The following is a 12500-nucleotide window of genomic DNA, read 5'->3' on the forward strand; positions in this document are numbered from 1 at the left end:
TATATAAAGTGCAAAGTAAAAGTCCTTTGACGTGACATGGGGGCGGGGGGGGGGGGGGGTAGGTAGGTATAGGTCATAATAAGCTTGAAGCTAAGCTAAGGCTTGATATCTAGTTGGAATATCTTCAAGTCAATTTTGTCAAGGCCTGTCGGAATGTGATTCATGCCTCGGTTGTAAATCAATTTGTGATGTGTGTGTGTGTGTGTGTGATGCGTGATGCCCCTCAGTCCTGACTGTACGTGGCATTGTTGTCTTCAGCAGCGTCGCCCGTCTAAATACCTATATGCATTATGTTGCCACCAGGTAATAACCATGGCAACTATTAACCCTTCAGATCAACCTGACATTGACAGGCATCAATGCCACCACACGGGTGTGGGTATGAACCACTGAGGTGGAATGATTCACTCGTGTCCCCGGGATATGTCTCCTCCACCCCATCGTGGAATGCTCAGCAGCTTGCAGACAAAAGGAACATATTGCGTATTGTACGATAGAGGGGAGTGGCTGGACATGTGGCTCTCTGAGACTGAGACACACCTGTAAGGGCAGGTTAGATAGGTTCTTGGAGTCGGACACTTTTTTCAGCAGCCAAGTATACTGAAGGAAGGAGGTTTTCTGCACGAGATTTACAACTCAATGCCAGTAAGCGAAACAGAACAAACCGAGAGGACGGTACAACCACACAAAGCTCTCACACAGTAAGTGTATGCTTTATATGGGTTGGCTATGCTAATGCTGTGGTTACGTTTATATTGGAGTATGGGATGTTTAGAACAGCAAACTGCAAGGCTTCTTGACTTCACTACTTTAACGTTACCTACATTACTGACGTTTTTTCCCATAATTAATTTCAAAAAGTGAAACTTTCATAGATTATAGATTCATTACACACAAAGTGAAATATGTCTAGCCTTTATTTGTTTCATTTTTCATAATTTTGGCCTACAGCTCCAGAAAACCCCCAAAACAGTATTTAAAGAAATTAGAATAGTGTGAAGAAAATCAGCAGTTCCTTCTCAGTTATTTCAGAGAATGAACGTGTCACCCTCGAATCATCTAATTAACTCAAAGCACCTGCAAAGTTTTCCATTGTCATCGTATCTCAGTTTCTCAGTTCTTTTCCATGATATTCTAATTGTTTTGGAAAGGATCTGTATATGTAGCTGCTAGGTGTGACAAGCCGCTTCCAGTGTTATGTCACATTTTAGCTGCTCTAGTAGATACACGGTACCTACTGGACTGCTGTCTCCATGAGTTTGAGTTGTCACTTTTAATGACACCATTAAGTGACACTCAAACTCATAGAATGTGACATGGTTTTTAAGTGTCAGTTTTAATGGTGTGTTTAATCGTTTAATCTAAACATCATGCAACAATGTCTTGTGTTTACTGGCTGTTTTTGTGTGCGTTGGTAGGTGCATGTGTTTGTGACTGTGTGTGCATATCAACTCAAATAAAGAGGTCAGGTAGAATGTAGTTGGACAGGACTAGCAAGGTGCAGCGTGCACTCCTGCAAACCAGGAAAAGGACGAGTGAAAGTAGGGACACGGCCATTATCAATTACCTTCGTCCGTGTGAACTCATGCACAAGTTAAAAAAACAACAGGTGAAACCAGAAACCACCTAAGGCACAGACGGAAAAATAATCATACACATAGGCAAACAGATTGCTAACCTTATTTGACTCCTCAGTAGCTCCACTTCTCTTGTATGACTGATGTCAGATCAGATGATCAGTGAATACACTTAGGAAGCAGCCCTACCCAGCCAAAACTATTCTGTTTGTCCAGTTTTATTTAATTGTGGATTATGAGCCTCCGGCTAAACACACACACACACACACACACACACACACACACACACACACACACACACACACACACACACACACACACACACGTGTGAACAAACATTCTCCCAACACGCCCTTGCATGTTAATCCTTATAAATGACTACCTGCTTACAAGATAGCGTATTGATATGTTGACAGATGAGGAGGTTTATGCTTATGCTCTCCTCTCTCTGCAGCTATGTCTGAACACTTGAGTGGCGGGCGCTTCAGGCCCGCACCCCCAGAGCTGCGGCTTGTCCTGCTGGGGACCATCGGCTGTGGGAAGACGGCGTCAGGGGACACCATCCTGCTGCAGCTGTCCCCCTCCGGGTCGTCCAGGAGCTGCCAGGTGCGGCAGGGCGTCTCGGAGGGCAGGAGGGTGACCCTGGTGGAGGCGCCCAGGTTGTACTGGGACGGCGGCCACGTGGAGGCTACTGTGAAGAAGGAGACAGAGCGGGCGATGGCACTGGCAGCGCCGGGCCCCCACGCTTTTCTGCTGCTGGTGCCAGTGGGCCAGTTCACAGAGGTCGGTTGTAGTGTCTGTCTGCCGCTCCACTCTACTCATGTTTTTGCTTCTGTCGTGACTCTTCTTCTGTACTCTCATTTCAACTCACTCATTTTCACTCAACTCATTTTAACAGTACTTTTATTTGTTTTAAGTTTTTGAAACTACATTCTTCTAATATGAATTATGGAAAAGTTTGATTAAAAAGACTCAAATTGGAGACAATGCCCTTCTTGCCATATGTTTCAATTCTCCCATATGCTATTTTTAACCGTATAAAATATGGGTCTTTAAAACAAGCTGGTTATGAATTATTTTGCTAAAAAACCTCAAATCCAGCCTCTGTAGGACTTCTCTATATGTGTCTCTCCCCTCATTAACTATGCGCTGTTTTGATAAGATAAGATAAGATGATAAGACGATCTGTTGGGATAGATCCATCTTTGGTGCAGTTGATCGTTTTCTGGACATTTATCCATTCTACACATCTGCTAAAGACAACAAGGTTCGGTCTTCCACATTCAGTTGGCGGGGTGGCGCTGTAACCGGGGCAAATTAAATAAGTGTTACTTTGTGATGTCACAAAATCACAGAAGTCACATCGGCTCATTTGGTGGCACTTTTTCCTTACATGGCTGGCGTGGCTTTATCTGGGGACCATGTGTTTATCTGGGGACCATGTGTTTATCTGGGGACCATGTGTTTATCTGGGGACCATGTGTTTATCTGGGGACCATGTGTTTATCTGGGGACCATGTGTGTTTTGAGACGTCCATGATGTTTAGCACGCCCAAGTCCTTTACAATCAAACAAGCAAGGACATTTTGTTTTACACAAGATGGGACCTTTAATTGTATACGATTTACTTTTCTTTTTTACATCTCTTTATAATGAATAAGTGCCAGTAGTAGAGAGGAGAGAGTGCTGCTTCACGACTGCAGGTGTTAAAAACAGGTGCTCATTGGATCCAAGGGAAATAAGTAGAAACAAAGATGGTTGACTTAATAGTAAATTCAACTTGGTGAAGAGTCAAAACCAAAAAAAGGCACACTGTTTGCAGAATTTTTAAAAAGCCTTTAATTAAGTGGCTTCACGCCTACGCGTTTCGACACATAGTCTTCATCAGGGCATCAAGGACAAAGTGAATCTCATTCACAAAAATACTCTGGCTGGTGGCTACTACAGCCAATCAGAGTTGTGGTTGAATAATTGACACAGGTGGAGTTAACCAGGTAGGTGTGTACACAATCAAGTATATAGGCATCAAACAACCACAAATGGTCAAATAGAAAATCAATCATATAGAAATACAGTTTCATAGAAAAATACATAAAAAAGACAATATAATGTTGGTTCCCAAACATCCCTGGTTACCTGTAGAAATTAAAAAAACAGATTACCAAAAGGGGATAAGAGTGCCAGTAGTAATTTAAGCTAGTAAATTCCTTCTAATGAATTTCCCTCCTCTTCCCAGGTGGAGGGCCGTGTACCTGGAGAGCTGGAGGAGATGTTTGGGGAGGCGGTGCTGGGCCACACCCTGGTCGTGCTGACCTGCGGGGACTACCTGACGGGCCAGACAGAGAAGGTACGTCCAAGTCCTTCCCGACATCCCCCGTAATACTCCTTCGCCATTCCCCGTGTCAGATTTGTACAAATCAACTACTGGTTACAGGAGCAGGAGAGAGAGGCAAATCTGAATTGACACAAACCAACTGTGTTCCCCAGGCTTACCTGCAGGAAGAGGACCCAGGCCTCCGGGAGCTGATCCGGCGCTGCGGGGGGAGGTACCACGTCCTCAATAATCGCCGGCGGCAGGACAGGGAGCAGGTCTGCACTCTGCTGGAGAAGGTAGGAGGGTGGAGCAGAGGAAGACTAAGCTAAGCTAAGACTAAGTAAGCTTCAGGGATGGTGATTAGCGCGCTGTCACTCTTTTTTTCACCTTAGTGTTGATTTTGGTGGTGGACTGACTCACACGTTGGGCCAGTTTGGGTAAATACCAGAAGCAATTAACTGAGGTAGATGTGTTGTTTTTCATGTAAAGCAATTTGTATCTGTGGGGAAAAAAACTCACCTAGAAAAGTTTCAACGCCTGGAGAAAGGTTTTTCGAATACTGTCAAATGTCACAAAAGGTATGCGGCTCGTTCTGAAACAGTCTAGACACATAATAAAATAAAATTTAAAAATAATATTAATCCTTGTGTAAAAACAAACTAATGCTTGAAGTTAGTGTAGTTTATGGTTAGGTTTTTAGTCTGTCTCATTACAATTTGGTCATGGACAATTGAAAAGCCATATGGAGCATTTTGTACTTTCATCATTGAAAAGGTCTGGGAACCCTGAGCACTGTGATGGGAAAAAAAATCCAAATCAGTTTGATCTTAAGGTGTTTGAGAGAGTCATATCAGTGTTTTTGTCAAATAAGCTTTGCTTTGCTGAGCATGCATGCTTTCTTTTCTCAGCAACGCCCTGTTTCACTCTCATACATAACATACAGTACAGTCACACCTGGAAGCTGCCCAGTGCAGCCAGAGTCATCGTTTGCACTGACCAGCTCTACTGGACTGGTTTGGGTGTTAATGCCTCCCTCGCCTCAATGGCAATTTTACTGACTTACCGTATCAAATGTTTGGCCAAAGCTGGTAGACATAGGGATTTATCACATGATGTGTAGTAGATACACTATTACAGTATAAAAAAAACGCTGAAGAAGGCCTGTTGGCTGAAACGTCCGTTGTATGGTCTCGATGACGGAATAAAAACCCTGAAAGGACATTTATCGCATGCTCGCGTTCCTTGTTTTTTGACTGTTACTTTTGTGCCGTGCACCTGAATTTTTATTCTTATTTGGTGAGTGTGCTCACTACCCTTGCGAAGCTCTGCTAGCAAGGAGTGTGTTTAAACTATTACAGTATGCAACATGTACACATGTGTTTCGGTGACCTTCTCCCACTAAAATGAAGTGCATTATTGTTTCTCTTATAGATAGAGAATATGGTACAGAAGAACGGAGGGTGCTACCTGAAAATAGCCGAGGACAGAGAGATGGAGAGACGAGTGAAAGAAAGAGCGCAAGAACTTAGGGAAAAGTACAGAGTGAAGTTGGAGTCGAGGCACATCCCAAACACAGAGACCCAGAGGAACGGAGAGGACACAGAGACCCAGAGGAACGGAGAGGACACAGAGACCCAGAGGAGCGGAGAGGACACAGAGACCCAGAGGAACGGAGAGGACACAGAGACCCAGAGGAGCGGAGAGGACACACACAGGTACGCCGCTGCCTCGGAGAGGAGGAGGAGAGAGGAAGAGAGGGAGGAGCTGGATGGGAGAGTGTCTGTGACCTCAGTGGCTAACGGTCTTCATTCAGCCCCAGCACCAGAGCCACAGTCCCATCCAGAGCCCCGTAGTGACAGCACGCTCCAGCCCAAGACCAGCTCCAGTTTCACACTAAATGCAGGTAAATGCCTACAGTGTTTGGAAACTGGGTTCTCTGCTCGTTTTTCTGTACCGGCAAAAGAAAACAATAACAGAAAAAAATGAATGTGTAGGGCTCATACCTACTTTCTTCCTGCAGATGGCGCCATACACTCACAACTATCTGAAGTCAAACCGACCATGAAAATGACTACTTGTAAGTAATGGATCACTGATAGCAACTAATGGGGATCCATTTTAAACAATGAACTGACTCCTTTTGTGTCACTAAACAGCACACACACCTATAACGTTTGGTAGTTCCTCACCCTAAGCTCAAGATTCCACCCTGTTACTTTCAGTTCACCACAGAATCAACAGCTTTGGAGAGAGATCCTCTACTGAGGCTTCTCCCACGTCTTCCCCTCACTCGTCGCCCGTCTTCTCCGCTTTCTCCTCCTCAACATCCTCCTCCTCCTCTCCGGAGCTGCGGCTGGTGCTGCTCGGGCGGTCCGGAGCAGGGAAGAGTGCAGCTGGCAACAGCATCCTGGGTCAGGAGGAGTTTGAGTCGTGCCCGGACAGCCTGAGACCCATCACTCAGGAGTGTGTGAAGAAGAAGGCGCTGGCGGCAGGGAGACGGGTCAGTACTTCAGTCCAGTTACTGCTGTTATTGTCAAATCTATTTTAATACCTTGGTGTGTATATATTGCCGTAAACAAATGCGACCATGGTAAAGACGACTCACACAAACGGGTTTCTCTTTCACTTTAAGGGAGAGGAGAAACATGTTTGGTGATTGTGATTTTTTCCCCATCTGCATTTCACACATTCCACTATGTTCCATTGCCAGAAAGTTGTAGCTCCAGTTATACCAGAAGAACAGAGAACCTCTTCTTGATTTGTGCCATAAAGCAATATTCCCTTTGTAAAACAATCCAACAGATTTAATGCAGTATAGAATCCAGTAGAGGCTGTCAGTCTTCTCAGCAATCGGTTCATTCATGTAATTAAACTTATGTCTCAACATTAATGTTGTAACGATTTGTTGATGTAGAAATGCTAAAAATGTAGCACCTTGAATTAACACTTACTTTCACACTTGTGAAACACGTGAAAGTTTTTCCACACTGTATATGTTTCATCCTTTTATCATATTTTATCAATGTATTCCTTTTATCTTCTTTTTTTCGGGATGGGGAGATGGGGGGGCGGGGGGGGGGGTCTAATGTGTTTTTAACTTTTAAACTTTCTCTCTCTCTGTCTCCCCTCCACCCCCAGGTGGCAGTAGTGGACACCCCAGACTGGTTCAATTCGGAGCGTTCCCCAGACGAGGTGCGAGCTCAGATCTCCTCCTGCGTTGCGCTCTCCAGTCCTGGCCCCCATGCCTTCCTCCTGTGTGTCCCCGTGGACCAGCCTTCCCACACCGAACTGAAGGCCTTGGGGGCCCTGGAGGCCGTTTTTGGACCCGACGCGATCCAGAGACACACCGTGGTCCTCTTTACACACGCCGATCATCTAAGGGAGAGCGGAAAGGCGGGGGGAAGCAGCGTGGAGTCCTACATCGCTGGCCAGCGGAAGGATCTGTTGAAGCTGGTGGAGAGATGCGGGGACCGGTTTCACGTGATGGAGAGCGGAGGAGGCGCGGAGGAGAGGAGGAGCGTGGCACAGCTCCTGGAGAAGGTGGAGCAGACTGTGAGAGAGGCAGGAGGACAGTGCTACTCTTGTCCTGTTTTTCAGGAGGCGGAGGACAAAGTGAGGCAGAGACAGCTGGAGATAGCCAAGGAGAAGAGGGGGAGAAAGGCAGAAGAAAGACGAGAAGAAGTTGGACAGCTCGGTGCTGAACGGCGGGTACTCTATCCCTCCATGGAACCCCTGATAGAGGAGGAAGAGGAAGTGAGAGAAGAAGAGATTGAGGAAATGAGGGATGAAGCGGAGAGGAGTGTAAGCACCATGAATCTCGAGAGTCTTCCTCCAATTTCACTGTCCACCATGTCCCCTTCACTGATTCGTTCCATCTGGGAAAGGGTTGGGTCTGGTGCAAAGATGGTTCCCAAGTTGTTTGCAGATAGTTCCGTGTGGGTTGGTGAAGGAGCCAAGAGGGTGACAGCTAGCCCAATGTGGGGAACTGTTGGCAGTGGGGCAAAGAATGTCCAAAAGATGGTGGTTGATAGTTCTATGTGGGAGAAGATGGGAGCTAGTGCTGGGCAGGTCTCCAAATTAATGGCTGATAATGCTATGTGGGAGAAGCTTAAGGAAACCAAAGTCCCCAAGATGATGGCAGACGGTTCTACGTGGGTGGGATCTGGAGCAAAGATGGCGGCAGCAAGTCCTGTGTGGGGAAAGGTTGGGTCAGGTGCTAAAACTGGGGCCAAATTGGTAGCAGACAGTTCCATGTGGGTTGGTTCTGGAGCCAAGAGTTTGGCACAGAGTCCCATGTGGGGAAAGGTAGGATCTGGGGCTAAATCTGGAGCCAAAATGGTGGCCGACAGTTCCATGCGGGTCGGAGCTGGAATTGGAGCCGGGGCAAAGAAGGTGGCCCAGAGTCCCGCGTGGGGGAAGGTGGGATCCGGGGCCAAAGCTGGGGTCAAAATGGTGGCTGAGAGCTCAGTGTGGGAGAAGGTCGGGACCGCTGCTAAAAAGGTGCCCATGGTAGTTATAGCGGGTGCATTCCTGGGTCTGGTGCTTGGGGTGGTTTTGGGAGGTGCACTGGGGGGCGCCGTAGGGGCAGCTGCTGGGTCGGCGGTAACTGAGGTAGGGAGGCGAAAATTCAGTCATAAAGGCACATCTGAAGATATGGATGAAGCTGCAAGACATGCGGGGGAAACAGTGGACGACAGAGTGGAATCACTGTTCAATCATGCAGAGAAAGCATTGAAAACAGAATGAGGAACTGGTGAGGGTCATGAGTAACTGAAATGTATACCAACTAGAAGTACATTCAGAGAGCACAGACCTCCGCCAAGACCAATAGTCCAGTCTGCTATGATATGCAAATGTTGTGAGTCGGATCAGATCCAAAATGTAATAGGTCCTTCCTTGGCCCATGCTACACCCTTTCACGAAGGTTCATGAAAATCGGCCCAGTAGTTTTTCTGAAATCCTGCTAACAGACAAACGGCACCGAAAACTTAACTTCCTTGGCAGAGGTAAATATAAGGCTGTTCCAAATTCATTTGTTGTGAACACTGAAAACAAAAACGATGGAAAATAATTATTTTGGTACATGGCTCCTACATGTTAGTACTGGTAATCTTTTACAACACAGACATATTTAACCTTCTTTCACCATAGGCACCGTGGCACTCTGCATGTGTATTTACCATTGACATATGGACCAACGGAGCTCATTGACTTTGACACAGCAAAATTAAGCTCACTTCCGGATATTGTTTGATTTCGTTTGATTGGTTGAATGGATTAATGCTACACGGAAGTACGAGGAGAGGGGGCGGCTGCCCCTAGCGGCTGCCGGGGGAGTTTCCGAATTTGCCCTGTCTCTCTTATCGCCGTAATGCATTATGGGTAGTCAGCTACTTTGGCTAATGCTAGCGGCTAACGCTACTTACTTTACATTTCAGTAAAACGGCACTGAATGACCAAATTGATTTAACTTTTAACCATTTCGAGTAACACTGTTTCCATACGGACCCCCAGCGTTGGTTAGTTGTTTATAACGTGACTATATAACATTATAACGTACTCCGGTTTCTGGGCTGAATCCAATGGTCTGAATGGTCTGAATACAGAGAAGGCTTAAGGCTTTATCTAACGGTATAGATAATGTTAAATGGTCCGCCATGTTATGGACGTTAGATGTGTGGTATCTATATAGTTACGTGTGTCTACTAACATTATTAAAATATCATAAAGTAACGCTATTTTCTGATAATTTGCTCAAATATTACTTGCTACCTGATGCCTTGCGGCACATTGCTGTCTCTACCGGTCGGAAGTATTACTGTTCTTATCCAATGTTTTTTCCTCGAAATGGGGCTATAATTTGGAAAACGGAGCGCTTTAGAGCATGAAAAAGACTTGAAATTGTTTTTTCAGACCATAAACTAATTTGGAAAGTGTTTATTTAAGACATAGACCGAGAGAGAAGTTGGCTCGTTTCCCATAGAGTTGAATGGATGTTCCCGGGGAGTGGTACACAAACTGCGACCCCTACTGGCCATTTGAAAGAATGCAATTTCCGCATAGGCATCAAAAATAGGCAGGCTGAATTGGGCACTGGTATTTACTAGGGGTGTCACAATATATCGTCCCACGAAATTTCGCGATAGTAAAACGTCACGATATGTATCGTTGAGATGAAATCTCATATCGTGGGAAAAAAAAAAAAAAAAAAAAACTTTTTTTTTTTTTTTTTTTTTTCAAAAGTAGACAAAGAAACGTCTTTGTTTGTTGAAGTTCAATGTGTGGAAAGTAGTTCAGTTGAACAAGTCTCTGAAGAGACACATGAGAAGTTATACAGGAGAGAAACCATTCAATTGAGTTTCTGGCAAAACTGTTTGCTTGACAGGAAAAACTGAAGATGCATAAAAAATAGACTAAGAAAAGTCTTGTTGTTTGAGTTTGAAGAAAAACTGAAGATGCATAATGAGAATTTATACTGCTGAGAAACCTTTTAGTTCAAAGTAAATCTAAGTGACGGTGTAACTCATTCTATTTCAAGATAAGCCTTATCTCCAATCTCATGTTTTTTCTAGTTGTTATTGTAATAACAATTTCCCACAACAGCATGTTTTGTATTTGTGCATTTCAAATAAAATACTACTTTTCCAGTCATATATTGTCATTATTCAAGTTTAAAAAAATATTGTTAAAATCGTATCGTATCGTATCGTTATCGTGAACCCAGTATCGTGATACGTATCGTATCGTGAACTGAGTGTATCGTGACACCCCTAGTATTTACCTATTATGTACTCACAGAGGTCTTGTTATTCAGGTCTAAATGAACAAGAAAATGCGAGACTCATTAGCCAATGAACAGCCAGGAATGGGTCTCGCGCTACTTTTGCATGCTAAAATAAAGATGATAATGTACAATTTGATTCAAGGGATGAAAAACCCTTTCAAAGTACAACACAAACTGTCTATTTTGCTGCAACTCGACAGTGCTGCTTCTTTTACTCAAGACTTCCACTTTCTACTTCCTGGAAAAAAACTGGTCCATTGGAGTGAATGGAGATGTCGGAACTCTTCTATTATACGGCTCTGCTGTTGAGCTACAAATTAATGTATGATATCAAATTCTATTATTGATCATTCTTATATATAACAATACAAACTGGAGCTACATGAAAACCGACAGAATGTACAGAGTATACAGGGAATTAGCAGTTTAGTCATAATTAACACTAAGAAAGTAATAGATCAATATTTCTGCCAAATCTTTAAACAATTTAAGGATTATTATTTCTGTTTTATTTCCTTGTCATTGCTTAGTGTGAACAGGATATTCAAAGTGAATTCACACTTGTTTTTTTGTAAATTGACTCATACGAATTTGTATTTACAGCATACAGAATGTATGTACTCAGCACCTTGTCTCACCTGATACTGTAATCTTCCTTACTGCTTCATTAAAGAACATTGATTTACAAAGTAATTGCAATGTAGTTTCTTTGTCTGGTCATTTATTTTATTACCAGTGCAGAGATTTAGGGTGCTTTCACACTGGCGCCCCGGTACCATTCCCGAGCACACTTGTCCCCAAACTGATCCCAGGTCCGGAACGTTTGATGAGTGTGAACGTTGTGTTCCGTTCCGTTCCCGAGCGCGGAAGACATTTTGTAATGTGAAAGCTGTCCAATGGGGGAGAGGGGATGGGGGGGGCAATTGTACTCAAGTTCTGGTTGAGCTAATCTTCAGCAAGCAGAGGCTGCTTTAGAACCTGTCGGTACCATCACTCCATTGGAGCACACATTTAGTCCAGGTCTGTCTGAACGATGAAGTACATCAGCTGGTATTTCTGTGTGGGAGTGGCCGTGGATCTGGTGGCAAGGGGGGAACGGAGGGTAGAGGGAGGCGAGGGCATTATCTCTAGGTCCCGGCCAGCTAGCATCACCCTGCTGCTGGGCCTCCTGTATCAGGACTCAGGAGGGGATGGAGCGCACAGAGCTGCCCCCTGCTCCACAGACACCCCATGCAGTGATGCAGTTGTATATGCAAAGGTTTGGAAACTTAATTCCAGTTGGAAATCACTATAAGGGCCCACCAACATAAACACACCGTACATGTTTGACCTTGTATTTCCTTGAAAATACCCTGTTTTCATATAACCTACATCTGTAAACTACATTAGTGCTCTCATTTACATGCATGTCAGACCTCTATCTCAAAGATTTCTATCAACTTAAACGGTGGTTACACTTTATTTCACAAATAAACCCATAGCTCATTTTGGATGGGTTTACTTTACTCCCTATAGCATCCTAATTGGACCTATTTGTAATTTGTCTCTTACATACCTATATTGAGAATATTGACTCCCAAGTCAGCTGTCAGTTGAAACAGCGAGCTCTGTTGTAAGCTTATGTTGCTGCTAGCAATGAGTCCAAATAGGTTTTGTTAAAATGTCTCCAAAAAGCCATTTGTAGGCTCCACAGCGGACTTGAGAATAAACGTCAAGTGCATGAATTAAGATTAGATCTGATTTCATAATACAATTCTGCCATTACACAAACTTTCACTAATCAGGAAATGACAGAACTTTTTTGTCCTCTGGCGCAGGGCTACTG

General features: G+C 44.3%; 1 protein-coding gene across 1 annotated transcript; it reads left to right on the top strand.

The window, feature by feature from the left end:
- The first annotated feature begins 590 nt into the window (after positions 1 to 590).
- On the top strand, positions 591 to 10067 carry LOC310775080 (uncharacterized protein). The gene is made up of 8 exons (XM_083635171.1): positions 591 to 701; positions 2032 to 2360; positions 3814 to 3924; positions 4065 to 4187; positions 5323 to 5794; positions 5912 to 5968; positions 6114 to 6391; positions 7030 to 10067. The coding sequence occupies exons 2-8, from the start codon at positions 2034 to 2036 to the stop codon at positions 8635 to 8637; spliced, it is 2976 nt and encodes a 991-aa protein (XP_083491297.1). The 5' UTR covers positions 591 to 701; positions 2032 to 2033; the 3' UTR covers positions 8638 to 10067.
- The last annotated feature ends 2433 nt before the right edge of the window (positions 10068 to 12500 follow it).

The sequence above is a fragment of the Poromitra crassiceps genome (genome assembly GCF_964638095.1).
Source record: "Poromitra crassiceps genome assembly, chromosome: 4".
In the NCBI taxonomy this organism is placed as follows: Eukaryota; Metazoa; Chordata; class Actinopteri; order Beryciformes; family Melamphaidae; genus Poromitra; species Poromitra crassiceps.

Coding starts and splice junctions, on each gene's coding strand:
- LOC310775080 (XM_083635171.1), top strand. CDS start 2,034: ATGTCTGAACACTTGAGTGGCGGGCGCTTCAGGCCCGCACCCCCAGAG. Junction 3,925..4,064: donor TGACGGGCCAGACAGAGAAG/GTACGTCCAAGT, acceptor TGTGTTCCCCAG/GCTTACCTGCAGGAAGAGGA. Junction 6,392..7,029: donor CGCTGGCGGCAGGGAGACGG/GTCAGTACTTCA, acceptor CTCCACCCCCAG/GTGGCAGTAGTGGACACCCC.